This window comes from Mustelus asterias, chromosome 14 (genome assembly GCF_964213995.1).
Source record: "Mustelus asterias chromosome 14, sMusAst1.hap1.1, whole genome shotgun sequence".
NCBI lineage: Eukaryota > Metazoa > Chordata > Chondrichthyes > Carcharhiniformes > Triakidae > Mustelus > Mustelus asterias.
Genome location: NC_135814.1, coordinates 103,530,991 through 103,558,881, shown reverse-complemented (window position 1 = coordinate 103,558,881; position 27,891 = coordinate 103,530,991). Strand labels below are relative to the sequence as shown.

General features: G+C 46.4%; 1 protein-coding gene across 1 annotated transcript in view; it reads left to right on the top strand.

The window, feature by feature from the left end:
• Positions 1-27,891, top strand: part of ube2f (ubiquitin-conjugating enzyme E2F (putative)) — a 152,290-nt gene that overhangs the window by 62,688 nt on the left and 61,711 nt on the right. The window contains exon 3 of the mRNA XM_078229062.1: positions 10,592-10,621. Within this exon, the coding sequence (XP_078085188.1) occupies positions 10,592-10,621 (30 nt within the window). The remainder of the gene's footprint in view (positions 1-10,591; positions 10,622-27,891) is intronic.

The window sequence follows — 27,891 nt, the reverse complement described above, 5'->3', positions numbered from 1 at the left end:
ATGGAATGTTGGCATTTATAACAAAAGGAATAGAATATAAAGGTAAGGAAGTATTGCTGCAACTGTACAAGGCATTGGTGAGGCCGCACCTGGAGTATTGTGCACAGTTTTGGTCCCCGTATTTGAGGAAAGATGTAGTGGCATTGGAGGCAGTTCAGAGGAGGTTCATAGATTGATTCCAGAGATGAGGGGTTTGTCGTATGAAGAGAGATTGAACAGTTTAGGCCGATACTCTCTGGAATTTAGAAGAATGGGGGGAGATCAAATTGAGGTCGACAAGATGATAAAAGGTCTGGATAAAGTAGATGTGGAGCGGATGCTTCCTCTTGTGGGACATTCTAGGACGAGAGGTCACAGTCTCAGGATAAGGGGCAGCAAATTTAAAACAGAGTTGAGGAGAAACTACTTCTCCCAAAGGGTTGTGAATCTGTGGAATTTGCTACGCCAAAGTGCGGTGGATGCTGGGACAGTGAGTAAATTTAAGGAGGAGTTGGACAGATTTTTAATTGGGAATGGGGGTTGAAGGGTTATGGGGAGAAGGCAGGAAAATGAGGATGAGGAGCATATCAGCCATGATCGAATGGCGGAGCGGACTCGATGGACCGAATGGCCTCATTCTGCTCCTATATTTTATGAACTTATGTATGGCTATCCCTTGCCATTGTCCTGGACAGCCTTTGCTCTGCCAGATGCCATGGGACGCATTGCATCCGGCCCCGTGCTGCAGAGCACTATCTCCAGTGGGAGCTCAAGAGATGCAGTCGAGGTTGAGGGGAGGGCAGGCTTCCTGCTGGGCTGTGAGTGGTCACAGAACACCTTCTCCATCTGCAGAAGCAATGAGCAGGTCTCAGCACTGCTGAGAATTGACAGGAAATTCCCACGTCTCCCTTTAGTATAATGAGGGAGACCTGTAACCTCAATCTGTTAACTTGGACTGGAGCTATGCATCATTTAGGTAACACCAGGCTAATGTTTTATGGCTCAAATCTGCCAGGGGGCTGTTTCAGTCTGGAAACTGTATGAGGACATCTGGTACGTTAAGCAGCCAAACAAGTTCCAAAGAAAGCTCTCCTCAAGTGCTTCAGTGGACGTTGTATTATATACTCTTGAACAATGTGCGTTTTATAATGCATTTTATAACCTTTGGTTGTAAAGCACTTGGGGATGTTCTGTGAAATACTTGGGAAATACTGTTGTAATGACTGAAACGTAATGAGGTAATTTATGAATTAATTGAGGGGAGTTTGGGACCAGGGAACATGTTCTAAAAATTACAACCAGGTCTTTCAAGAGGTGGGAAGTTTGGAACAGCAATTGATGCTTGGTCAATATCAATGCTAGATCAGTTGTTAAATTTAAAGCTGAGATACAGCAAAAGAAGAGATAACTGAATCCACTTCCACTCCTCACTGAATCCACTCCCCACACATGGGGTGGCACAGTGGTTAGCGCTGCTGCCTCACAGCGCCGGGGACCTGGGTTCGATTCCCGGCTTGGGTCACTGTCTGTCTGGAGTTTGCACATTCTCCTCGTGTCTGCATGGGTTTCCTCCAAATGCTCCGGTTTCCTCCACCGTCCAAAGATGTGCGGGTTAGATGCATTGACCATGCTAAATTCTCCCTCAGTGTACCCGAATAGGCGCCGGAGTGAGGCGGCTAGGGGATTTTCACAGTAACTTCATTGCAGTGTGAATGTAAGCCGACTTTTGACTAGTAAATAAACTTTACTTTACTTTTACAAAACCAAGAGGGGAAGATGGTGCTATAGTGGTAATGTCACTGGACTAGCAATTCAGAAGCTCAGGCTGATACCCTGTGGACGTGGGTTCGAATCCCACCACGACATTACTCAATTAATTCAATTGATTAATTTTCTTTTTAAATCTGGAATTGAAAAGCTGGATTCAATATTACACAGGACACAAATGCAGGAATTCCTCAGGGCAGTGTCCCAAACATCTTCAGCTGCTTCATCAATGACCTTCCTATCATACATTCGCTGCTGCTTACACAATGTTCAGCACCATTTGTGATCGATACTGAAGCAGTCCATGCCTGTGTCCAAATGCAGCAAAACCTGGACAATATCCAGGCTTGGACTGACAAGTGGCAAGTAACATTCGTGCCACACAAGTGCCAGGCAGTAACCACCTCCCAACAAGCGAAAATCTAACCCCTTGACATTGCCCATCACTGAATTCCCCCACTATCAACATCCTGGGCATTACCATTAACCAGAAAATGAACTGGACCAGCCATATAAATATTGTGGCTACAAAAGCAGGTCAAAGGCTAGGAATCTGCGATGAGTAACTCGCTTCCTGACTTAGGCACAAGACCCAGGAGTGAGATGGGGCGGCACGGTAGCACAGTGGTTAGCACTGCTGCTTCATAGCTCCAGGGACCTGGGTTCGATTCCCGGCTTGGGTCACTGTCTGTGTGGAGTTTGCACATTCTCCTCGTGTCTGCGTGGGTTTTCTCCGGGTGCTCCGGTTTCCTCCCACAGTCCAAAGATGTGCGGGTTAGGTTGATTGGCCATGATAAAATTGCCCCTTAGTTTCCTGAGATGTGTAGGTTAGAGGGATTAGTGGATAAAATATGTGGGGATATGGGGGTAGGTGGGATTGTGGTCGGTGCAGACTCGATGGGCCGAATGGCCTCTTTCTGCACTGTAGGGTTTCTATGATCTATGATAAGATGGAACATTCTCCACTTGCCTGGATTGGTGCAGCTCCAACAACACTTTAGAAGCTTGACACCATCCAGGACAAAGCCTGCTTGATTGGCTCCGCATCCACAATGCACAGTAGCAGCAGAGTGTGTACCATCTACAAGATGCTCTGCAGCAACTCACCAAGGCTCTTTAAACAGAACCTTCTAAACCCAGGACTTCTACCACCTCTTAGGACAAGAGCAGCAGATACCTGGAAACACCATCACTTGGAAGTTCCCCTCCAAGTCACTCACCATCCTGACTTGGAAATATATCGGCTGTTCCTTCACTGTCGCTGGGTCAAAATCCTGGAACTCCCTGCCTAACAGCACTGTGGGTGTACCTACACCACAGGAATGCAGTGATTAATTACAGCAGCTCACCGCCACCTTCTCGAGGGCAATTAGGGAATGGGCAACAATTGCTGGAGTTGCCCGCACCCCATGAAAGAATAAAACAAATGAGGATAATAATTGAACCCACGTCCACAGGGTATCAGCCTGAGCTTCTGAATTGCTGGTCCAGTGACATTACCACTATACCACCATCTTCCCCTCTTGGTTTTGTAAAAGTAAAGTAAAGTTTATTTACTAGTCAAAAGTTGGCTTACATTCACACTGCAATGAAGTTACTGTGAAAATCCCCTAGCCGCCTCACTCCGGCGCCTATTCGGGTACACTGAGGGAGAATTTAGCATGGCCAATGCATCTAACCCGCACATCTTTGGACGGTGGAGGAAACCGGAGCATTTGGAGGAAACCCACGCAGACACGAGGAGAATGTGCAAACTCCAGACAGACAGTGACCCAAGCCGGGAATCGAACCCAGCTCCCTGGCGCTGTGAGGCAGCAGCGCTAACCCACTGTGCCACCCCATGTGTGGGGAGTGGATTCAGTTTCTTGCCCATAATAATTTAGTGTTTTTTAAGATCTATAGGGCTTCCAAATTCTGTAACATTTCAGTTTGAATCTGGCAGTATAATCTGCATCATTTTGGAGTAAATTGTTGTTTTGTTCTGATGTTGATTGCTGCCATTAGCCTGTGGAGGAGTCGAAGAGAATGAAACGAAATCGGGAAGCTACAGTAACCAAATTGCGAATGGCCTGACTCCAGTGATGTGACTCATTTGCTCTGACAATGGTGCCTGGTGCCATTTTAAGGAAACCATGATCTATTCTCATTTCAAAAGATACCAACCATTAAATAGTAACTTTACTCTCTCTGCTTTCTGGACATGTACAGTGATATTCGCTTCAATAATTATTGTGGGAGGGAATTATCCAAACAGGTCGATAAACGCCCCTCTGCGATGACTGATCAGTCAGGTAACTAGGTGTTGGTTATATCATTGTAATAAGTATATCTGAAATGGGAACTGAATGCAATAAATAAATCAGAAAATGCTGGAAAATTAAAAGCAAAATACTGCGGATGCTGGAATCCAAAACTAAAACAGAAAATGCTGGAAAATCTCAGCAGGTCTGGCAGCATCTGTGGACAGAGAATAGAGCCAACGCTTCGAGTCTGGATGACCCTTGGTCAAGATAGAAATAGAATCTCAGTACGTCTGACAGCATCTGGGGAGAGAATGGAGCCAACGTTTCGAGTTATTCGCACCCCACAGATGCTGTCAGACCTGCTGAGATTTTCCAGCATTTTCTGTTTCAGATTCCAGCATCCGTAGCATGGACGACACGGTGGCACAGTGGATATGCTGCCTCACAGCGCCAGGGACCCTGGTTCCATTCCCGGCTTGGGTCACTGTCTGTGTGGAGTCTACACGTTCTCCCCGTGTCTGCGTGGGTTTCCTGCGGGTGCTCCGGTTTCCTCCCACATTCTGAAAAACATGCTGGTGAGGTGCATTGACCCGAACTGGCGCCGGACAGTGGCGACTAGGGGAATTTCACAGTAACTTCATTGCAGTGTTAATGTAAGCCTTACGTGTGACTAATACACTTTTTAAAAAAAAAAATTTGCTTTTAAGATCCAGGTGAATAATGTTCTTGGTGGGGATGTCATCTTCAGGGAGGCAGCTTCTGATCCTACTGATGACGAAGTGCGATCCGAGTCAGGATAAATAGTTTGCATGGATGACAGTACCTGTAGCTGGGTTTCAGGGCTGTTAGATTAAAACCAGGCACAGCATTATTGGCAGCCTGGGGGTCAGGGTATGCAGAGAGGTTTCTGAAATGCGTTTGAAACTGTTTACACAGGTCGGGGTTATAAAACGGTGGTTTGTGTGCAGCGCAGCTTACTAACAGGAGCTGGGTTAATTGCTGAATGCAACCTGTAAGTAGGAGATTTGCCAGCGTGAGAGTGAAAGTAAATCATTAGTTGCTGTCCGGTGTGAGGAGGTGTGATGAGCTGTCTTGTTGCGTGTGAGGGAAGATGACGTTAAGAGAGGATGGTGATGAAGTGGAAAATGTCAACCACAGGCTGGGAGCACATGAAAGCATTCTGTTTGATTAAATAATTCGACCTGGAAGCAAAGCTTCCTGCTGGTTGACCTGAGAGTGCTGTGCCATCCAATTGCTGAAGCAGCTAACAGACCTGGCTTTCAGTGGCGGCCAGCATGCTAAAGAACTCTCTATTGGCTTTCTTCTTTCTGAAATTATATTGTGGACATCTGCTCACACGTACAACCCCTGTCTGCTTCTTCATAATTGTGCGCAGCGTTTAGTATAACCATAATGATTGACCTAGAATTTCTTTAGTAATTGTGAGTCATGTATTGGTGCACCATTGCCCCTTCAGTGGGAGATACAACGCATAAATATCTTTCAGCCTGACAGATCATAGTGCCCAGAATGCTGACAATTGGAGCTGCTCAGTAACTTCTGAAGTAGTTGCTGAATGTGTGAAATCTGATATTCCACTGCAGTTCCCTGGCTGCAGAACTTTGTGCTCATTAACTGAAACTTCCAGTGTGATACCCTGGCCCTGAATCATGTAACGTAAATGTTAACACGTCACACTCTGACCCACTGTCCACATTGGATATGAGACATTCTCTGCAGGGAGAGACGGAGGAAGCAGCAAGTGTTGATTCATTCAAATGTATATTAAATTCCATAATATAACCTTTTGGGATACAGTATGTGAGACATGATGTTTTAATTATAGCCGAGGACAGGTAACATTGCACCTACATAGAATCCCGACAGTGCAGAAAGAGATCATTGGCCTGCATCAACAGCAACTCCACCCAGGCCCCAACCCTGTAACCCCAAGTATTTACCCTCGCTAGTCCCCCTGACACTAAGGGGCAATTTAGCATGGCTAATCCATCTAACCCGCACATCTTTGGAGTGTGGGAGGAAACCAGAGCATCCAGAGGGAACCCATGCAGACACGGGGAGAACACGCAAACTCCACTCACTCACCCAAGGTCGGAATTGAACCTGGGTTCCTGGCGCTGTGAGGCAGCAGTGCTAACCACTGTGCCGCCAACATTTGCTGAAGCTTCACAGTGTTAAACTTAAATTGGTGAAGGAGACGACCAGAAATCAATTTTTACTCTGCTTTACTCAAGTGTGTAGCTCCTAACACTACAACCCCACCAGCGGTGTCAATAAGTGTCTCTTTAGAGGATTGCTTGAGTATATATAATGCATGCTCTCCATCTGTATATCTTTAATCTTCATTTGTACAATTAGCACTCCAGTGGGGTTTTACTCACCTCAGTTTGGGTCTGTTGTAGAATAATTGATAGCTATGATTCATCACCAACTTCTGTTCTCGTTGTATCACGCAACTATCAGGATGGCAGAAATCGAGCTGGATAGACTGTGGGCTGTCTTCAGCTTGTATTTCTATTGGAGCTGAAACGAAAGGTGTAAGCCAAGAGTTTTATAATGTCTGATTCGAACCATAGAATCCCTACAATGTAGAACGCGGCCATTCGGCCCATTAAGTCAGCGTCAACTCTCTGAAAGAGCATCTCCAAGATTTTTACTGATTGAGAATGAATATTGGCCAGGACATCGCGGATTACTCACTAAAACCAAACTCTGCCCTGCAAGGGATGGAAATCTGAAATAAAAACCCAAAACGCTGGAAATACACAGCAGATCTGGCCGCATCTGTGGAGAGAGAAATGGAATTAACGTTTTCAAGTCAAGGATCTTGAGATGGAAATGTAATCACTTTGGAGCACGTGGAAGGAAGAAGAAAGGGGAAGGTCTGTGATAAGATGGAGGACAGGAGCGATCAACTGACAAAGGCTGAGAGAGAGATAACGGAAACAATAAAGAAAGAAAAGAGTGGTCCAGACTGGGTGTGAATGGAAGATTAATAGACATAGGGTAGAATTTTACCAGATTTTTTTCCAGCTAGTCTGAAAATGGGAGAGTTCCAGATCTGTTTTTTGATGTGTTTTCACACCCAATCTTATGCATCCTGTCTCTGAAAGGATGGGTAGTCAGTTTCCAGCCAGAAAGGCTGTGAGCGGGGCTTAACTTGCCAGCCAGCCAGCCTGTAGAGGGAGCTATTGCGCATGTGCAGACCTCTGATGCTGCACATGCGCATTAGTAGTAGCAGTTCTCTGACAGACACAGAGCGAGCTGTCAGGCCCCTGCTACTGCAGGTAGCCTCAACCAGCAACCCTTCCCACCCCCAGCCCTGCAATCGCAGAGGCCCGCAGCCCAAGATGCAGTCCCCGCCGCCCTGACCAATCAGGACCCCACCTCCCTCCCCCACTGGTCACAGACAGAGTGGCAGCGCCCACCCCCACCCAACAACCACAGTCCCCGCCACCTGGCACAACCCCATTGGCCCCGTCCCCTTGCACTGCCTGGTGGATGGTGCCAAAGGGCAAACCCCCAGCCTCAGGGCTTCCGGTTCCACCGGCGAGGCCAACACGACTGCTCCCCGTTCGTGGAGAGAACCTCTCCCAGCGAGGCCATAAAGGTAAGTGAACCGGAATGATTGAGTGCTGGACCCGCTAAGCTGATGCTAAACAGCATTTGCATACATTTCAATAAATTAACCAGCCTCTCATCCATTTCCGGCACGAGGCTGACCACGCTGGAAATCCAGGTGTCGTAAAATCGCTACAGGTGTGAAACCCGGCGCCATTCCCGGGCTTTACGCCTGATTTTACAACATTTTTCCACCACAAAAGGTGCGCAAAGATGTCATAAAATTCCACCCATTGTCTGACGTCAACTGGGGTCAAACTCAGAAATTCATAGTGTATGATAAAAATGGTGCACAGTTTGCATTTCACGGATTTTCCAAAGAGTAGCAGCATGGAATTGTTAAAGGGAAGCTGGACGGAGAAGTGGAATGCGAACGATCTGTTATATTCTAGCTTTTCAGAGCACTTTTGATGTCACGCTTCAAAGAAAACAAGCATTATTCTGTAAAAGGAAAGGTGGCAGCACGAATAGAAAGGGAATTTTTGGAATAAATGAATTTTCACAGAAAAATCACAGAATCTCTACTGTGCAGAAAGAGGCCATTTGGCCCATCGAGCCGACACTGACAACAATCCCACTCAGGGCCCTATCCCCCATACCCCACATATTTACCCTGCTAATCCCATTGACTTTAAGGGGCAATTTAACATGAACAATCCACCTAGCCTGCGTATCTTTGGACTGTGGGGGGAAATCGGAGCATCCGGAGGAAACCAATGCAGACACAGGGACAACGTGCAGACTCCACACAGACAGTCACCCAAGGCTGGAATTGAACCTGGGTCCCTGGCACTGTTAGGCAGCAATGCTAATCACTGTGCCACCCTTTGTGCATCATATAGAGCAGGGCTCTCCAAACTTTTCAGTTCGAGGGCCACATCGTATATTTTACACATTTTCGGGGGCCAAGGAAAAAAAAAGAGTTTTATAAATGAACTGGCGATGATTAAGCCCGTGAGATCGAATGAAATTCACTGTTGAAACAACAGTTTTCAGAACACAAGACATATCCACATATTTTCCGCACAATGCTTGTTGATGGATAATGCAATGCAGAAACATGGGCTTTGAGAATCCACCAACCTCACAAGCTTTTGTGATTTGTCCAACCAAACCTTTCTTCACCCCAGACATGTTCTTTCCTCCATCAATTGTCACGCATTGCAGTTTATTCCACTCCAGGTTATATTCTAACACAGTTTTTTGCAATTCTTTGAAGATGTCTTCTCCAGTTACTGTGCTGTGCATGCTATGCACTGATGCTAATTCTTGTGTCACATTAAATTCACTGTCGACGCCACAGATGAATACTAGGAGTTGTGATGTGTCACACACATCAGTCGATTCATCAAGTGCAAGAGAATACAACTGAAAAGTTCTTGCTTTGTCTGCAATTTATGAAATATATTGCTTCCTATATCCTCAATTCTACGACCAACAGTATTTGGCGCAAGACTGATGATTTTGAACAGATTTGCTTTTTCTGGGCATAACTCTTCCACTGCTTTCATTATACACTCTTTGATGAGATCTCCATCGGTGAATGGCTTTCCTCTTTTAGCCAACACATAAGCTAGTTTGTAACTGGCCCTGGTTAAAGCTTCATTTTCAGTTATCTTCTGCCTTATAAAAGCTTGTTGGGAAAGCAACCTGCGTTGCATTGATTCAAATGTTTCCGAACGCTGTGTTCCTGTGAATTGGGAATAACTTGGTTCATGTTTGGTCTCATAGTGCCGACGTACATTGTACTCCTTCAAAACTGCAACAGTTTCGTTGCATATGACACACAAGGCTTTATCACCTGCTTGTACAAAGAAGTACTTTACACCCCATTCTTCATTAAACAGGCGGCACTCACTGTCCACTTTTCTTTTCTTTTTTCCTTCCATAACTGAATTGGTCTGAATTGCCGCCATCATTGTCATTGTTCTCGCTCATTTCAGACAGATGGAGCTTACGGATTGGATAAAGCAACTGTCACTCAGTCAATGCAGAGCAGCAATTGAATAACAGATGTCTCAACTGCTGATTAATTTAATGAACTGTCAATCACAGGACTGCAGCTCTGATTGGACAATAGGCCGGTAAAGAGGGCGGGGATTCCCATGGGTCCAGCGCGGAGCGGCAGCAAATGTCCGGCCTGTGGCTTCAGTTCCGGATGCAGGAGTGTTTTTGGCAGCGGGAATCCCGTCCCGCCCCACTGTCTGCGGGCCAGATGTGGCCAGTGGGCCATAGTTTGGAGACCCCTAATATAGAGGATCTGTCCTGTGATGTGACCGTCCAAAGGTCTTTGCTAGATTAAAGTTAAAGTTTATTTATTAGTCACAAGTGGGCATACATTCACAATGCAATGAAGTTACTGTGAAAATCCACCAGTCGCCACACTGACCGGTTAGTGGTTCATACCTGGCCAGGGCGCAGGTGAGGACAGAGAGGGAGAGCTAGTATCGAAGATAAAGGCAAAATACTGCAAATTCCTGAATCTGAAGCAAAAACCAAAAATGCTGGAGAAACTCAGCCGGTCCAATGGAATCTGGAGAGAGAATAGAGTCAACGTTTCGAGTCTGGGTGACCCTTCGTCAGAGCTAGTATCTGATTGTTGCCCTCAGAGCTGATGTTGTGCCAAAGAGAAATCGGGCAGAGAGTTAAACTGGTAACTGTTTCTAAGCCGCTTGATGAAGACAAAGAACATATCTTGATTGCGAGAATTTATTGACTTATGGTGTCTCACAGTCCTCCTCTATTGAAATTTGGTCAATTAATATTCATCCCCTGTTTATTTTGACCATAAGAGTTTAATTGATAAGCCTTAACAATGATTGGACATTAACAAAATCTGGAGAAGGATTGGTGAACAGTTTATCTTGTTTGTTGTTAGTTGTGCTGCTAACTATTCTTTTTATATGGAGCAATTCCATTTCAACACGATATTAATCCTGTTTCTCTCTCTCTTCCACTAGAGGTTGCAGAACTTGAAGCAAATCTACCCAGTAAGTAAAAGGCTAATATATTTCTCACAATCTTAATCGTAAATTAATATTAAGATGCTCACTGTGCTTAGTAAGCAGAATGCTTTATTGGATAGAAGAGATATTGTGGAGAATGCTTTGGGGCTACTGGTTACATATGAACAAGGAGCAGGAGTAGGCCATTCGGCCCCTTGAACCTGCTCTGTCACTTAATAAGATCATGGCTGATCTGGCAGTAACCTCAAACCTGCAACCCGCCTAGCCCCAATAAGCTATGGATTCGGGTCAACATTTGTGGGGGTTGGAGGGTGAGTTTATGGACTGGACTTCAAGTGGGAAAAGTTCCAGGGGGTGAGTTTGGGGCTGGAAGACTGAGCCCCGAGAGATTCAAGCAGAGAGTTATGGGAAAGATGAGCGCACATTTGGAGAGGGAAGGGAAGTCGGAGAGGCTGGATAGACTGGGACTTTTTTCTCTGGAGTGTAGGAGGCTGAGGGGTGATCTTATAGAGGTCTACAAAATAATGAGGGGCTCAGACCAGCTAGATAGTCAATATCTTTTCCCAAAGGTAGGGGAGTCTCGAACTAGAGGGCATAGGTTTAAGGTGAGAGGGGAGAGATACAAAAGGGTCCAGAGGGACAATTTTTTCACACAGAGGGTGGTGAGTGTTTGGAACGAGCTGCCAGAGGTAGTAGTAGAGGCGATTACAATTTTGTCTTTAAAAAAGCATTTAGACAGTTACATGGGTAAGATGGGTATAGAGGGATATGGGCCAAATGCGGGCAATTGGGACTAGTTTAGGGGTTAAAAAAGGGGGCAGCATGGACAAGTTGGGCCGAAGGACCTGTTTCCGTGCTGTAAACCTCTATGACTCTATAAAGGGCAGAATTTAACCTGGTTTTCCATATGGCCGCCTGAAATGGTGACTGGAAACGTATCCTTGTTGATACCGCTGCCCCCTCAAGAGGAGCATTAATTGGGTGGAGGCAGTATTCCCGCCTCTCGTTCGGGCAAGATTGTCTCATCTGTGACTGTGACAGTAGAGAGGGCAGATCAGTTGGCAGGGTTAGAGTAGAAGGTTTGAATACAAGTAGGAAATACAGCTAAGCAAAATATATTTATTGTAAGAAGTCTAACAACACCAGGTTAAAGTCCAACAGGTTTATTAGTAGCATGAGCTTTCAGAGCGCTGCTCCTTCATCAGTTGAGTGGAGAGTTGGGTTCACAAACAGGGCATATATAGACACAGACTCAATTACAAGATAATGGTTGGAATGCAAGTCTTTACAAGTGCAGACAATGTGAGTGGAGAGAGGGTTAAGCACAGGTTAAAGAGATGTGTATTGTCTCAAGCCAGGACAATTAGTAGGATTTTGCAAGCCCAGGCAAGTCGTGGGGGTTACAGATAGTGTGACATGAACCCAAGATCCCGATTGAGGCCATCCACATGTGTGCGGAACTTGGCTATCAGTCTCTGCTCAGCGACTCTGCGTTGTCGTGTGTCGTGAAGGCCGCCTTAGAGAACACTTACCCGAAGATCAGAGGCTGAATGTCCTTGACTACTGAAGTGTTCCCCAACAGGAAGAGAACGCTCTTGCCTGGTGATTGTCGAGTGGTGTTCATTCATCCGTTGTCGCAGCGTCTGCATGGTCTCCCCAATTTACCATGCCTCAGGACATCCTTTCCTGCAGCGTATCAGGTAGACAACGTTGGCCGAGCCGCAAGAGTATGTACCGTGTACCTGGTGGATAGTGTTCTCGTGAGAGATGATGGCATCCGTGTCGATGATCCGGCACGTCTTGCAGAGGTTGCTGTGGCAGGGTTGTGTGGTCTCATGGTCACTGTTCTCCTGAAGGCTGGGTAGTTTGCTGCGGACAATGGTCTGTTTGAGATTGTGCGGTTGTTTGAAGGCAAATAGTGGGGGTGTGGGGATGGCCTTGGCGAGATGTTTGTCTTCATCGATGACATGTTAAAGGCTCCAAAGAAGATGTCGTAGCTTCTCCACTCCGGGAAAGTACCAGACGACGAAGGGTACTCTGTCCGCCGTGTCCCGTGTTTGTCTTCTGAGGAGGTCGGTGCTGTTTTTCGCTGCGGCGCGTTGGAACTGTCGATCGATGAGTCGAGCGTCATATCCTGTTCTTACGAGGGCATCTTTCAGCATCTTTAGGTGTCTGTTGCGTTCCTCCTCATCTGAGCAGATCCTGTGTATACGGATGGCTTGTCTGTAGGGGATGGCTTCTTTAATGTGTTTAGGGTGGAAGCTGGAGAAGTGGAGCATCGTGCGGTTATCCGTGGGCTTGCGGTACAGTGAAGTGCTGAGTTGGCCTTTGGGAGGCAGTAGAGATTTCCAACGCGGGGAGTACATGGGATGAGAGCACGGAGGGTGCTCGGAAGGTCTTGATCAGTCTGTTGAGTTGACGGGTGTGTTCTTTGGTTGGATCTGCGGGTAACTGTCTGTAGTGTTCCTCGTTGTTTAGTTGTCGGTACACTTCTTTGCAGTAATCTGTTCTGTTCAGTATGATGGTGGCCCCTCCTTTGTCTGCTGGTTTGATGACAATGTTGTGGTTGGTCTTGAGAGCGCGGATGGCGTTGCGTTGTGCTTGGGTGTCATTCGGGGCTGTCTTGTGAGTGCAGCTGATGAATCCGGCATTGACGCACCTCCTGACGCTTTGGGCCTTCCGGAGGAGTCCAATTCGACTCTTTCCACTTCGGTTGCTGCACCACGGATCTCTCTGTCGGCTGTTCTGGTTCATTGGCTGTCTCATTGTGTTCGCTGTTGGCCTCTTGGGGTTTGTGGAAGAACTCCCGCAGCCTCATTCGCCTGATGAATTCCTCTGTGTCTGCTGCGAGACTGATGGGGTCTATTTTGGTGGTGGGGCAGAAATTGAGCCCTCGGCTGAGAACTTTGATTTCATCTGGCTGAAGTGTGTAGTCCGACAAGTTGACAATGGGCTTCCTGCAGTGGTACTGTTTTCTACTGTGGAACCGGGGGAGGCTTGGTTGCTGCTGGTGGTGATGCCGAGTTTTTCAAGTTTCCTGTTCTTGGTGTGCATGTAGATGGCGTAGTTCCTTTGTCTCATCTGCTTGGCAGAGTTTCGCAGCTGGTCTGCGTCCTGAGCGCAAGTTGAGAATATGGATTCTATCTTGCTTTCCAGGTTGCGGCGTTTGCTGTAGAGCTGGTGTATGAGGTGGTTGAGGAGTGTGAGAGAGGTGCGACGGCAAAGTCTCTCAGCATAGTCTGTGTTATAGGTTGACCTGAGTGGGTTCGTAATCTGTAACCCTTTCAGTATCTTATCTGCTTTCTTGCATCTTTGTAGAAACTTGATGTTGATATGTGCGATCTTCAAGGAGATCCTCTCCACTTTGAGCCGGCAGTTTGCGGTGTCGGTGGTAACCATGCCGGCGTTGGAATAGGGTAAACACAGTAAGAAGTCTCACAACACCAGGTTAAAGTCCAATAGGTTTATTTGGTAGCATGAGTTTTCAGAGCGCTGCTCCTTCATCAGGTGAGTGGAGAGTTGAGTTCACAAACAGGGCATATATAGACACAAACTCAATTACAAGATCATGGTTGGAATGCGAGTATTTACAGGTAATCAAGTCTTTACAGGTGCAGACAATGTGAGTGGAGAGGGGTTTATTCACAGGTTAAAGAGGTGTGAATTGTCTCCAGCCAGGACAGTTAGTGAGATTTCGCAAGCCCAGGCAAGTCGTGGGGGTTATAGATAGTGTGACATGAACCCAAGATCCCGGTTTAGGCCGTCCTCGTGCGCGGAACTTGGCTATCAGTTTCTGCTCAGCGATTCTGCGTTGTCGTGTGTCGTAAAGGCCGCCTTGGAGAACGCTTAGCTGAAGATCAGAGACTGAATGCCGTTGACTGCTGATGTGTTCCCCGACAGGAAGGGAACACTCTTGCCTGGTGATTGTCGAGCGGTGTCTATTCATCCATTGTCGTAGCGTCTGCATGGTCTCTCCAATGTACCATGCCTCAGGACATCCTTTCCTGCAGTGTATCAGGTAGACAACGTTGGCCGAGTCATAAGAGTATGCACCGTGTACCTGGTGGATGGTATTCGCACTTGAGATGATGGCATCCGTGTTGCTGATTCACCTTGCGGAGGTTGCTGTGGCAGGGTTGAGTGGTGTCGTGGTCACTGTTCTCCTGAAGGCTGGGTAGTTTGCTGCGGACAATGGTCTGTTTGAGGTTGTGTGGTTGTTTGAAGGCAAGTAGTGCGGGTGTGGGGATGGCCTTGGCGAGATGTTTGTCTTCATCGATGACATGTTGAAGGCTCCGAAGAAGATGTCGTAGCTTCTCCGCTCAGGGGAAGTACTGGACGCTGAAGGGTACTCTGTCTGCCGTGTCCCGTGTTTGTCTTCTGAGGAGGTCGGTGCGGTTTTTTACTGTGGTACGTCGGAACTGTTGATCGATGAGTCGAGCACCATATCCTGTTCTTACGAGGGCATCTTTCAGCATCTAAGTGTCTGTTGCGTTCCTCCTCATCTGAGCAGATCCTGTGTATACGGAAGGCTTGTCCATAGGGGATGGCTTCTTTAACGTATTTAGGGTGGAAGCTGGAGAAGTGAAGCATCGTTAGATTTATTGTGCTTGGCTAAATGCCTATCTGCTTCAGAGGATTCCGTGTTGGCATGGTAGTTGACTTTTCATACTGTAAATAATATGCCTGAATTTTTGAGGTGGCGTATTTTGCTCCCACTAGTTTCTGTCATCTTCTGCCATCTGGACCCATATGGTGTGACCATTGCCCATGGCAAGTAAGTGGGCTTTCTGTCATGCGTCCTTCAATTTACAAAGAAATAATCTGAATTTGATTAAATGGAAATAATCCCTGCAGTGTGCGTGTGTTTGATCCAGCAAAGTTACTGAGATCAGGAATACCTCTAGGTCATGAAATGCCTGGCTGAGCCCCCCTTTCCCATGGATTTCCTGTGGTAATACGGTAAAGTCCTCACTTAATTTCCACATGAGCTTCGCTACAAACATCTGATTGCAGTTTCAGAATAATTAGCTGCTGTCTTCCTCAGTGTCTTGCGTCATTTGAACAGATGGAAACTATTAGTTGCTTTCACAACCCACCCTTGACAAATATACTTCCTACAGTCTCTGTGTGGTTGTGTCCATCCACATGTACTTTACAGAATTATCCACAAAGGTATTCGGAAAATACCTCACCATTTAAATCTCCTTTTGCACCAGGCTACAGGCTCCCCTTCCAAATTTTGACCCTTCTTGTACTTTGACAGAACGTTCCGACTTGCGCTGGGGCACAGTCCCATAGCTGGAGCTGCCCTCCACTACTTCAACAGGGTTACCCATCTTCATTTCGAGAAATGCAGTCACTGTTGGCAGGGTATTCCACTACAGAGGGTGCCACAGTTGCACTCGATTCTGTCGACACATGCACACCCCTGCCTGGTCACTGGATAGTAAGGGAAGACGAGCCGTGATATGCTTCCCTCTTTACCCCAGGGGACAGTGATGCCACTTAGAACTTCGCAGCTGTCTTAGCAGAGATCAGCTAATTTAACAAAAGCGAAGGTTAAACTAGCACCATGCTGGACCGTTCAACGAGCAAAGAAAAGTACAGCACAGGAACAGATCCTTCGGCCCTCCAAGCCTGCACCGATCATGATGCCTGCCTAAACTAAACCCGTATATGCTTACAGAGTCAGTATCTTTCCATTCCCTTCCTATTCATGTAGTCATTGAGATGCCCTTTAAATGTCGCTATCATACCTGCCCCCACCACCTCCCTGGGCAGTGCATTCGCCACCCTCTGTGTAAAGACAACTTGCCTCGCACAGAAACTTTTCCCCACGCACCTTAAACCTATGTCCCCTAGTACTTGACTTTTCTACCCTGGGAAAGAGCATCTGACTATCCAAATGTTCCTTCACATGTGCCGTACGCATTCAATTCAGGGCAATCATCCCACATTAGGTAGCATGATGCCAGGGCATGCCATCATAGCCAGTGTAGGCTGCATGTTGATCCATAAATCTACATGGACACAATCCATAGTCTTTGGGACCTCAGTAATCCTGTAAAGTTCCACAACTCCATCCTGTGACTGGTTGTCCATCGAAAAGCTGGAATTATTTGTCAGTCAAGCAAGTCATCAGTGTTTTAACAACCTAATGCAGTTGATGTTGCCAGTGTTGAGTGGAATAATGCCCCTCGCGCAGTCACTGGGGATGCCAAGGCTTTAACTGCAGCTGTGTGCATGTGTGTCGCGTGTGTGTGTCGCGTGTGTGTGTCGCGTGTGTGTGTCGCGTGTGTGTGTCGCGTGTGTGTGTCCGTGTCGTGTCGCGTGTCCGTCCTGTTACAAATTTTCACTTGAACTTCAGAGACTGAAGGGTGACCTGAGTTTATCATATTATGAGAGGCATTGGGTACAATGGATAGTTGGAGTCATTTTTCCCAGGGTAGAAATGTCAGTTTACTAGGGCATGTAGGTTTAAGGTAAAAGGGGGAAAGTTTAAAGGAGATGTGAGAGCCAAGTTTTTTACACAGAGGGTGGTGAGTGCCTGGAATGCGCTGCCAGAGGAGGTGGTAGAAATCAGATACAGTAACAACGTTTAAGAGACATCTTGACAGATACATGAAGAGGCAGTGAATAGAGGGATACGGACCACATAGAGGCAAACGGTCTTTAGTTTAGAAAGGCGTCGTGTGGCAGCACAGGCTGTACTGTTCTTAGTTTTTTGTTTGTATAACCTTATTTGATTTATTATTGTCACATGTATTGGGATACAGTGAAAAGTATTGTTTCTTGCGTGCTATACAGACAAATCATAGAAATCATAGAAACCCTACAGTACAGAAAGAGGCCATTCGGCCCATCGAGTCTGCACCGACCATAATCCCACCCAGGCCCTACCCCCATATATTTACCCACTAATCCCTCTAACCTACACATTTCAGGACACTAAGGGCAATTTTTAGCATGGCCAATCAACCTAACCCGCACATCTTTGGACTGTGGGAGGAAACCGGAGCACCCAGAGGAAACCCACGCAGACACGAGGAGAATGTGCAAACTCCACACAGACAGTGACCCAAGCCGGGAATCGAACCCGGGTCCCTGGAGCTGTGAAGCAGCAGTGCTAACCACTGTGCTACCATGCCGCCGTTCATAGAGGGAGAAACGACTGAGTGCAGAATGTAGTGTTAGTCATAGTTAGGGTGTAGAGAAAGATCAAAATGCAAGGTGGGTCCATTCAAAAGTCTGATGGCAGCAGGGATGAAGCTGTTCTTGAGTTGGTTGGTACGTGACCTCAGACTTTTGTATCTTTTTCCCGATGGAAGAAGGTGGAAGAGAGAATGTCCAGGGTGCGTGGGGTCCTTAATTATGCTGACTGTTTTGCCGAGGCAGCGGGAAGTGTAGACAGAGTCAATGGATGGGAGGCTGGTTTGCATGATGGACTGGGCTACATTCACAACCTTTTGTAGTTCCTTGCGGTCTTGGGCAGAGCAGGAGCCATACCAAGCTGTGATACAACCAGAAAGAATGCTTTCTATGGTGCATGTGTAAAAGTTGGTGAGAGTCGTAGCTGACATGCCAAATTTCCTTAGTCTTCTGAGAAAGTAGAGGCGTTAGTGGGGCTTTCTTAACTATAGTGTTGGCATGGGGGTGATTTGTGAATTGGGGCCGCTCTGACAGAGAGATCAGTGGGTGATCACAATGTTATAATATTACAGCAGTTGAAATGGTAGTGGAAACATTCTGGTTAGAATTAAGAAATAGCAAAGGGTGCAACTGGTGGGAATTGCCCCACTTTCTACCCATACAGATCAAAGAAGCATGTAGCAAAACCCAAGTGGTGATGTGAAATTGCTTAGACGTAGACTGGAAATGTAAAGGCAGTGGATTTATGAAGTGGATGCAGGACCATTCTCAGACAAATTACGTTTTCAAACTGACCAGGGAACAGGCTGTACTGGGTTTGGTGATGGTAACGAGACATCATTAATTAATTAACCTGTAGGTAACAACATCTTGCAGTGACCAGAACATGATTGAGTTCAAGGAGAAAGATCACACACACATCAAGGTTTTAAACTTGTTAGGCAGACCTTGAGGGAATGAGATTGAAGCTGAGCGCATTAAACTGGGCATTAAACTTACAGAAAGCAGTGGGGATTATTCCGAGAAGCATTTTGCGCAATATAAAGCTAATTTAAACTCCTAAAGGAGAAAAAGAAACATCCACTTGTACAGCCAATCTGCAGCATGTGACCAACAAGTGAGCAAGAAGTATGTCTCTTGGGCAAGGCAAGCTTAGACTGGAGGGGAATAGGAGAGAAGCTGGAGAAGGGCTTGGGTTCAGGTCTGGAGTGTTTTGGGGGGGGGGGGGGGGCACTATGACAGAGGTATTGACAACAAAGACCCACAGAAGTCGATGAAAGTCCTCCTGTAAGAGCAGTTGTCATGAGCGCACTCCTGTGCTACAGCGAGACATGGACTGCGTATCAGTGACACTGAAGAGCACTAACGGAATTCCATCTGCAGTCCAGAGTTGATGGGAGAACCATCAAACAAACACTAGTGTCCTTCCTGAAACCAGCTCCAGTGTTTCAGCAACTTAATGCAGTTGATGTTGCCAGTGTTGAGTGGAATAATGTCCCTCACACATTCACTGGGACTGCCAAGGCTTTAACTGCAGCCCAGTTTACAGTGTGTATGTGTGAGATACCAGCCTGTTACAAGTTTTTACTTGAACGTCGGAGGCTGAAGGGTGACCTGAGTTTATAATATTATGAGAGGCATTGGGTACAATGGATAGTTGCCGAGTCGTTTTTTTCCCAGGGTAGAAATGTCAATTACTAGGGGGCGTGGGTTTAAGGCAAAAGGGGGAAAGTTTAAGGGAGCTCCACAAGCATTCAGGCAAAACTACTGCAAAGTCAACTTAGATGGACTGGACTTGGTCTCCAGAAGGCTGAAAACCAAACTTCCCAGTCAGGTCCTGTTTTTGCAGCTCAACAAATATTCTCAATCTTGGCGACAAGATGGAGTAGAAGGGCTGGGAGTGGGATTTAAGGGGATGGATTGTAATGAAGGAGCTAGGATGGGTTATCGTGGAGGAGTGAGTGATTTGATTTAGATTTATTATTGTCCCATGTATTAGTATACAGTGAAAAGTATTGTTTCTTGCATGCTAAACAGACAAAGCATACCGTACATAGAGAAGGAAAGGAGAGAGTACAGAATGTAGTGTTACAGTCATAGCTAGGGTGTAGAGAAAGATCAACTTAGTGCAAGGTAGGTCCATTCAAAAGTCTGATGGCAGTAGGGAAGAAGCTGTTCTTGAGTCGGTTGGTAGGTGACCTCAGACTTTTGTAGTGGTTTTAATAGAAGGGAGGAAAACTTGGGAAGACTCGTTTGAGCAAGACTCGTTTAATGTAGTCCAACCAGATGGATGACTTAAACAGGCTGTGTGAAGATGTGTGCATGTTGTGCCTCTTTGACTTGAGGGAGCAAAGGTGGACACCATTCGAAGAGGAAATTAAAGGTTGGTTAGCGTGTGGGTTTTACTGGGGATATAGGCTTCAATTTAAATAATGGAGTGAATGAACAGAGCAACAGCTGCAGAAGTATTATGACATTTGGAAGGCCGACAATGAGAGATTTAAAGGATTGTAGAGTTGTATGGGGCAAGTTACTATTCAGGATTTTACTGGTAGAGAAATATTGTCCGCCCAGAGAATTGGCAAGAGTGTGAGAGGTAGGAGTGACTGTGTTAGTGTGTACTGAACAAGGACCTGCACTGAATTTTAACAATGTATTTAGAACCATTTGCCAGTGAGTCACTGTGAGTGGAATGTCAGAACAGGTAAATAGTTGTTTCCATCGATCATTGAGGCAGGGATAAAAGGCACACAAACTCAAGGTAATTGCGTATAGTATGAAAGGCAAGGCTAGAGAAAAAAAGCCTTCACTCAGAGGGAGGTTAAAAGGTAGAATTCAGAATGTGTGATTGCTTTCACAAGAGAGAGAGTTCATAGAAATCATAGAAACCCTACCGTACAGAAAGAGGCCATTCGGCCCATCGAGTCTGCACCGACCACAATCCCACCCAGGCCCTACCCCCATATCCCTAACCCGCTAATCCCTCTAATCTACGCATCCCAGGACACTAAGGGGCAATTTTAGCATGGCCAATCAACCTAACCCGCACATCTTTGGACTGTGGGAGGAAACCGGAGCACCCAGAGGAAACCCACACAGACACGAGGAGAATGTGCAAACTCCACACAGACAGTGACCCGAGCCGGGATTCGAGTGGAATGGAGTGGAATGGAGAGTTGCTGGAAAAGAGAATATTAAAGACAGTTGGGAGGGATCAAAATACTGGGAGAAGGAAAAGGCCAGGGAGCTAATGTGGAGGTGGATACAGTTACCGTCTTAATGAGTCTAATGGCCTGTTTCTGTACTGGAACAGACTGTAGTTTGATGAGGTGTTTCCATACTGTAACGGACTGCTTCGATGGACTTTTTCTCTGTTATTGCATTGTGGGTGGCACAGTGGTTAGCACTGCTGCCTCACGGCAGTGAGGGATCCGGGTTCAATCCCCGGCTTGGGTCACTGTGCGGAGTCTGCACGTTCTCTCCATGTCTGCGTGGGTTTCCTCCCACTATCCGAGAGACGTGCTGGTTAGGTGCATTGGCCGTGCTAAATTCTCCCTCAGTGCACCCAAACAGGCGTTGGAGTGTGGCGACTAGGGGATTTTCACAGTAACTTCATTGCAGTGTTAATGTAAGCCTACTTGTGACACTAATAAATAAACAAATACTGCACCCATGGCCAGTTGAACGTGTAACTTAACAGTAAGAAGTCTTAACCTGGTGTTGTAAGAGACTTCTCACTGTGCCCACCCCAGTCCAACGCCAGCATCTCCATATCGTATAACTTACCGTTTCATTCTTTTGGTCTCTCTTTATGACTTTTAAAAATCAGTTTAAATCAGAGAATAGGCCCACAGATCGATCCCAGCTCAGACATGTCTGCATCAGCTACTGAAGGAAGGAGCCAAAACCATTTAAGTCAAATCCAAGCATCTTCTTGGTATTGTTTGTATATGTGTTTAGCGGGTCTGTTTTAGCTTTGAGGTATATATTTAAGTTCTGCCATTTTCAAAGGAGAATGTTTCTCGTGTGTCTTGTTCAAATTGACTGTCATCTCGCTAACCTTGGAGAGAAGATCCACAGGGATTCCTGTGGATTGAGATGTCACATCCACTTCTGTTTGCAATGAAATTTTAATCATGATTTTGTGATGGCTATTTAAGCTGTTGCTGGAATCCCAGGCTCTCTAATTCCTCCTTTCCATTTTGATTTTCTAGTTAATATATTGATTTGGCAATTTACAGCCTCAGCCTAGAGATGGGTGCTACCCTCTGGTGTGTGGTCACAATGCAGCCACTAGGATCTGGCCTCGATATAAATGACTGAGATACTGTGCAGCGAAGAGATTATAGAATCCCTCCAGAAGGAGGCCATTGGGCCCATCGAGTCTGCACTGACTCACTGACAGAGCATCTTACCCAGACACTGTCCCTGTAACCCCACACTACCCCGCTAATCCCCCTAACACACACATCTTGGGACACTAAGGAGCAATTTCGCATGGCCATTCCACCTAAACTGCACATCTTTGGAGTGTGGGAGGAAACCGGAGCCCCCAGAGGAAACCCACGCAGACACGGGGAGAACGTGCAAACTCCACACACACAATCACCCAAGGCCGGGAATCGAACCCGGGTCCCTGGAGCTCTGAGGCAGCAATGCTAACCACCGTGCTGCCTGTACATACACTTCAGATGTTGTGGAAGGATTGATCCTCTGTGAAATGGGTCTGAGGCCCGGTAATGTGCCTAGAGTACAAATCCAAAACCCAGATGGATTTGCTTTCCTGAGAGCAATGGACCTCTTAAAAGATGGAAGCCATGATGTGGAGATGCCGGCGTTGGACTGGGTTAAGCACAGTAAGAAGTCTCACAACATCAGGTTAAAGTCCAACACGTTTATTTGGTAGCACGAGCTTTCAGAGTGTCGCTCTTTCTTCAGGTGAGTGAAGAGTCACAAACAGGGCATACATAGACACAGACTCAATTTACAAGATAATGGTTGGAATGCGAGTCTTTACAGGTACAGACAATGCGAATGGAGAGAGGGTTAAGCACAGGTTAAAGAGATGTGTATTGTCTCCAGCCAGGACAATTAGTGAGATTTTGTAAGCCCAGGCAAGTCGTGGGGGTTACAGATAGTGTGACATGAACCCAAGATCCCGGTTGAGGCTGTCCTCATGTGTGCGGAACTTGGCTATCAGTTTTTGCTCAGCGACTCTGCGTTGTCGTGTGTTGTGAAGGCCGCCTTGGAGAACGCTTACCCAAAGATCAGAGGCTGAATGCCCGTGACCGCTGAAGTGTTCCCCAACAGGAAGGGAACACTCCTGCCTGGTGATTGTCGAGCGGTGTTCATTCATCCATTGTCGTAGCGTCTGCATGGTTTCCCCAATGTACCATGCCTCGGGACATCCTTTCCTGCAGCGTATCAGGTAGACAACGTTGGCCAGGTCACAAGAGTATGTACCGTGTACCTGCTGGATGGTGTTCGCACGTGAGATGGTGGCATCCATGTCGATGATCCGGCACGTCTTGCAGAGGTTGCTGTGTCGACACCACACAACCCAGCAGAGCAACCTCTGCAAGACGTGCCGGATCATCGACATGGATGCCACCATCTCACGTGCGAACACCATCCAGCAGGTACACGGTACATACTCTTGTGACCCGGCCAACGTTGTCTACCTAATACGCCGCAGGAAAGGATGGCCCGAGGCATGGTACATTGGGAGACCATGCAGACGCTACGATAACGGATGAATGAACACCGCTCGACAATCACCAGGCAGGAGTGTTCTCTTCCTGTCAGGGAACACTTCAGCAGTCACGGGCATTCAGCCTCTGTTCTTCGGGTAAGCGTTCCCCAAGGCAGCCTTCATGATACACGACAACGCAGAGTCGCTGAGCAGAGACTAATAGCCAAGCTCCGCACACATGAGGACGGCCTCAACCGGGATCTTGGGTTCATGTCACATTATCTGTAACCCCCACGACTTGCCTGGGCTTGCAAAATCTCACTAACTGTCCTGGCTGGAAACAATTCACACCTCTTTAACCTGTGCTTAACCCTCTCTCCACTCTGTACCTGTAAAGACTTGATTATCTGTAAAGACTCGCATTCCAACTACTTTCTTGTAAATTGAGTCTGTATCTATGTATGCCCAGTTTGTGAACACAACTCCTCACTCGCTTGAAGAAGGAGTGACACTCCGAAAGCTCGTGCTACCAAATAAACCTGTTGGACTTCAACTTGGTGTTGTGAGACTTCTTACTATCCCTCTTAAAAGAGACGGAGGGAATTGATGATTGGTGCTGTTACGTACCAGAAGAGGATCAGCCTTCCAGCTGACGTCAGCATGTTACTGAGTTCCTGGTGTTGGTTTGGCTGTAAACAGCGAATGGCAGGCTGAATCTTCTGGGTTTACTGACTGAGATCTGGGGCAGATCTATAAGATAGATTATGAAACTAAACTAGCACAAAATATAAAAACTGATAGTAAAAGTTTTTACAAATATATAAAAATGAAAAAAGTGGCTAAAGTAAATGTTGGACCCTTAGAAGACGAGAAGGGGGATTTAATAATGGGAAACTAGGAAATGGCCGAGGCCTTAAACAAGTTTTTTGTGTCGGTCTTCACGGTAGAGGACACAAATAGCTTACCGAAAATTGATAGTCGTGGGACTGTAGGGGGTGAGGTCCTTAAAACGATTACTATTACTAAAGAGGTAGTGCTTGGTAGGCTAATGGGACTAAAGGTAGACAAGTCCCCAGGCCTGGATGGAATGCATCCCAGGGTACTGAAAGAAATGGCAGAAGTAATAGCGGATGCGTTGGCTATAATTTATCAAAATTCGCTGGACTCTGGGGAAGTGCCGGCTGATTGGAAAACAGCTAATGTGACGCCACGGTTTAAAAAAGGAGGTAGACAAAAGGCGGGTAACTAGAGGCCGGTTAGCTTAACGTCCGTAGTTGGGAAATTGCTGGAATCCATCATTAAAGAAGAAATAGCAGGATACCTGGGAAAAAATGGTTTGATCAAGCAGACGCAGCATGGATTCATGAAGGGAAAGTCGTGTTTGACGAATTTACTGGATTTTTATGAAGATTTAACGAGTGCGGTTGAGAGAGGGGAACTGGTGGATGTGGTGTTTTTGGATTTCCAGAAGGCGTTCGATAAGGTGCCTCACAAAAGGTTGCTGCAGAAGATTAAGGTACACGGAGTTGGGGGTAAAGTGTTAGTGTGGATTGAGGATTGGTTATCTAACAGGAAGCAGAGCGTTGGAATAAATAGGTGCTTTTCTGGATGGCAGTTGGTGACTAGTGGCGTGCCACAGGGATCGATGCTGGGGCTCAACTGTTTACCATATACATAAACGATCTGGCGGAGGAGACCGAGTGTAGGGTAACAAAGTTTGCGGATGATACAAAGATGAGTGGGAAAGCGAATTGCGTGGAGGATGCGGAAAGTCTGCAGAGAGATTTGGATAGGCTAAGTGAGTGGGCGAGGATCTGGCAGATGGAGTATAACGTTGACAAGTGTGAGGTTATCCACTTGGGAAGGAATAATAGTAAAATGGACTATTATTTAAATGGTGAAAAATTACAACATGCTACTGTGCAGAGGGACCTGGGGGTCCTTGTGCATGAATCGCAAAAACTCAGTTTGCAGGTGCAGCAGGTGATCAAGAAGGCAAATGGAATGTTGGCCTTTATTGCGAGAGGGATGGAGTATAAAAGCAGGGAGGTCTTGCTGCAATTGTACAAGGTACTGGTGAGGCTGCAACTGGAGTACTGTGTATAATTTTGGTCCATTTATTTGCGGAAGGATGTATTGGCCTTGGAGGGAGTACAGAGAAGGTTCACCAGGTTGATACCGGAGATGAGAGGGATAGCTTATGAGGAGAGATTGAGTATATTGGGACTGTACTCGTTGGAGTTTAGAAGGCTGAGGGGAGATCTTATGGAGATATATAAGATAATGAAGGGACTAGACAGGGTAGTGGCAGAGAGATTCTTTCCACTTAGAAAGAAAACAAGAACTAGAGGACACAGCCTCAAAATAAGGGGGAGTCAGTTTAGGACAGAGTTGAGGAGGAACTTCTTCTCTCAGAGGGTAGTGAATCTCTGGAATTCTCTGCCCATTGAAGCAGTGGAGGCTACCTTGTTAAAGATGTTTAAGTCACAGGTAGATAGATTTCTGATCAATAAGGGAATTAAGGGTTATGGGGAGCGGGCGGGTAAGTGGAACTAAACCCACTATCAGATCAGCCATGATCTTATTGAATGGCGGGGTAGGCTCGAGGGACTAGATGGCCGACTCCTGCTCCTATTTCTTATGTTCTTATGTCCTTATGTAGATCATCTGGCTGTAGTCTGCTAGGGAACGATATCCTGTTACTGAATGGGAGGGAGTCGAGGGATGGACAAAGGATTGGGGCAGAACCTTAAAGAGAAAGAAATTGATGGTGTGTTTTACCAACCCGGCCACCTACAGCTATGAGTGCGCTGTTAACACTGTCAGGATTATCAACATCCACATTCCAGCTGCTCTGAGCTAATGTACAGCAAAGAATCTGAGGAATAGCTCCAGCATGTAGATTAAGTTGGTCCCTGGAGTGCCTCAGTAATTAAAAGGAGTCAGGTCTCGGGCTGTTCTTCAGTGCTCTGCATATTGCTTGCATTGACATAATATAATGCCCTCTCATCCTTGCTAACCCGTTGGGTGTAGTACCGAGCGATGAGGACTGTCAAACACTCGGGAAACTGCTGGCACTGATCAGTGGGAGCGAGAGTGATTCCATACCCATTTTCCAACTGTAGCTGTTATTTTTAACATTGAATAACAGAACAGATGGACTTGTAGAAACAGGGAAAAGCCATCTGGTGAGGCAAGTCTGACTATTTCACATGAATCAGCCCAACTCTTAACCAATCGCTTTTCGCCTCAGGAACAAATTTAATTCCCCCTTAATCCCATTTACACAGCCGCCTTTAATTTCCTTCTTCAGTAACTTGAACTCACAGCTCAATTCGCAATTGGTGTAAATTTCTCACCCCCACGGTGTTGTGCGTGAAAATAGGCCACGATTTGAACTGGATTGAGTTCACTAGGTGAGGTGGGTTGTAATATTCACAGGCAGTGTGTGATGTTCATGGAAAATATCCGAACCTTTTAATTTCAGTGAGATGACCCAAGCCAACAGAAATAGCCCAATCAGATAAGAACTCCGGCTGAACCAGAAGAAATTTTTCACTATCCTGTTCCCCTGCCTCACTCTGAACCCAAAGTGGACGTTGATGCTGTTCTGAGTAATAGTAGGAAATGGATGTCAAAATTGCATTCTGATCATAATGGTTTGCAGTTAGTTTTATCTCAGTAGAGCACTCACCAGTCTGCCTTCTGAAAGATTGAACAAAGGTGCTCGGGAGTTGCATGCAAAAAAAAAATCACAATAATTATGAGCAGCACAGTGGTTAGCATTGCTGTCTCTCAGCGCCAGGGACCCGGGTTCGATTCCCGGCTTGGTTCACTGTCTGTGTGGAGTTTGCACATTCTCCCCGTGTCTGCGTGGGTTTCCTCCGGGTGCTCCGGTTTCCTCCCACAGGCCAAAGATGTGCTGGTTAGGTGGATTCGGCCATGCAAAATTGCCCCTTAGTGTCAGGGGGACTAGCTAGGGTAAATGCAAGGGGTTATGGGGATAGGGCCCAGGCGGAATTGTGGTCGGTGCAGACTTGATGGGCCAAATGGCCTCCTTCTGCACTGTAGGATTCTACGATTCTATGAATCAATACACTCAACCAGGTGCCTTATTGTGACCATATACCGTGTAGGTAGGTTACTGACTATATGGGACAAAGGGCCCTTACCGGAGTGAAGAATGGCACTGAGCTTAAAGAAATATCAGTAACTGAAAAATCTATAAGATGTAGAGAGGATATTTCTGTCAGTACGTTCATATGGAAGCTATCAAGCATACAGGATTTGCCTAGCCCAATAAATGGGGTAACTCATGAGGGCACCAGGAGATAGAGTAGCAACACAAATTAAAAGTATCCAAGAATAGTTGAAAATTAAGGGGGGGTAGGGAAGAAGGAACTTAAACCAATCACTATGGAAAAGGTACTGGAAAAACTATTGGGAGTAAAGG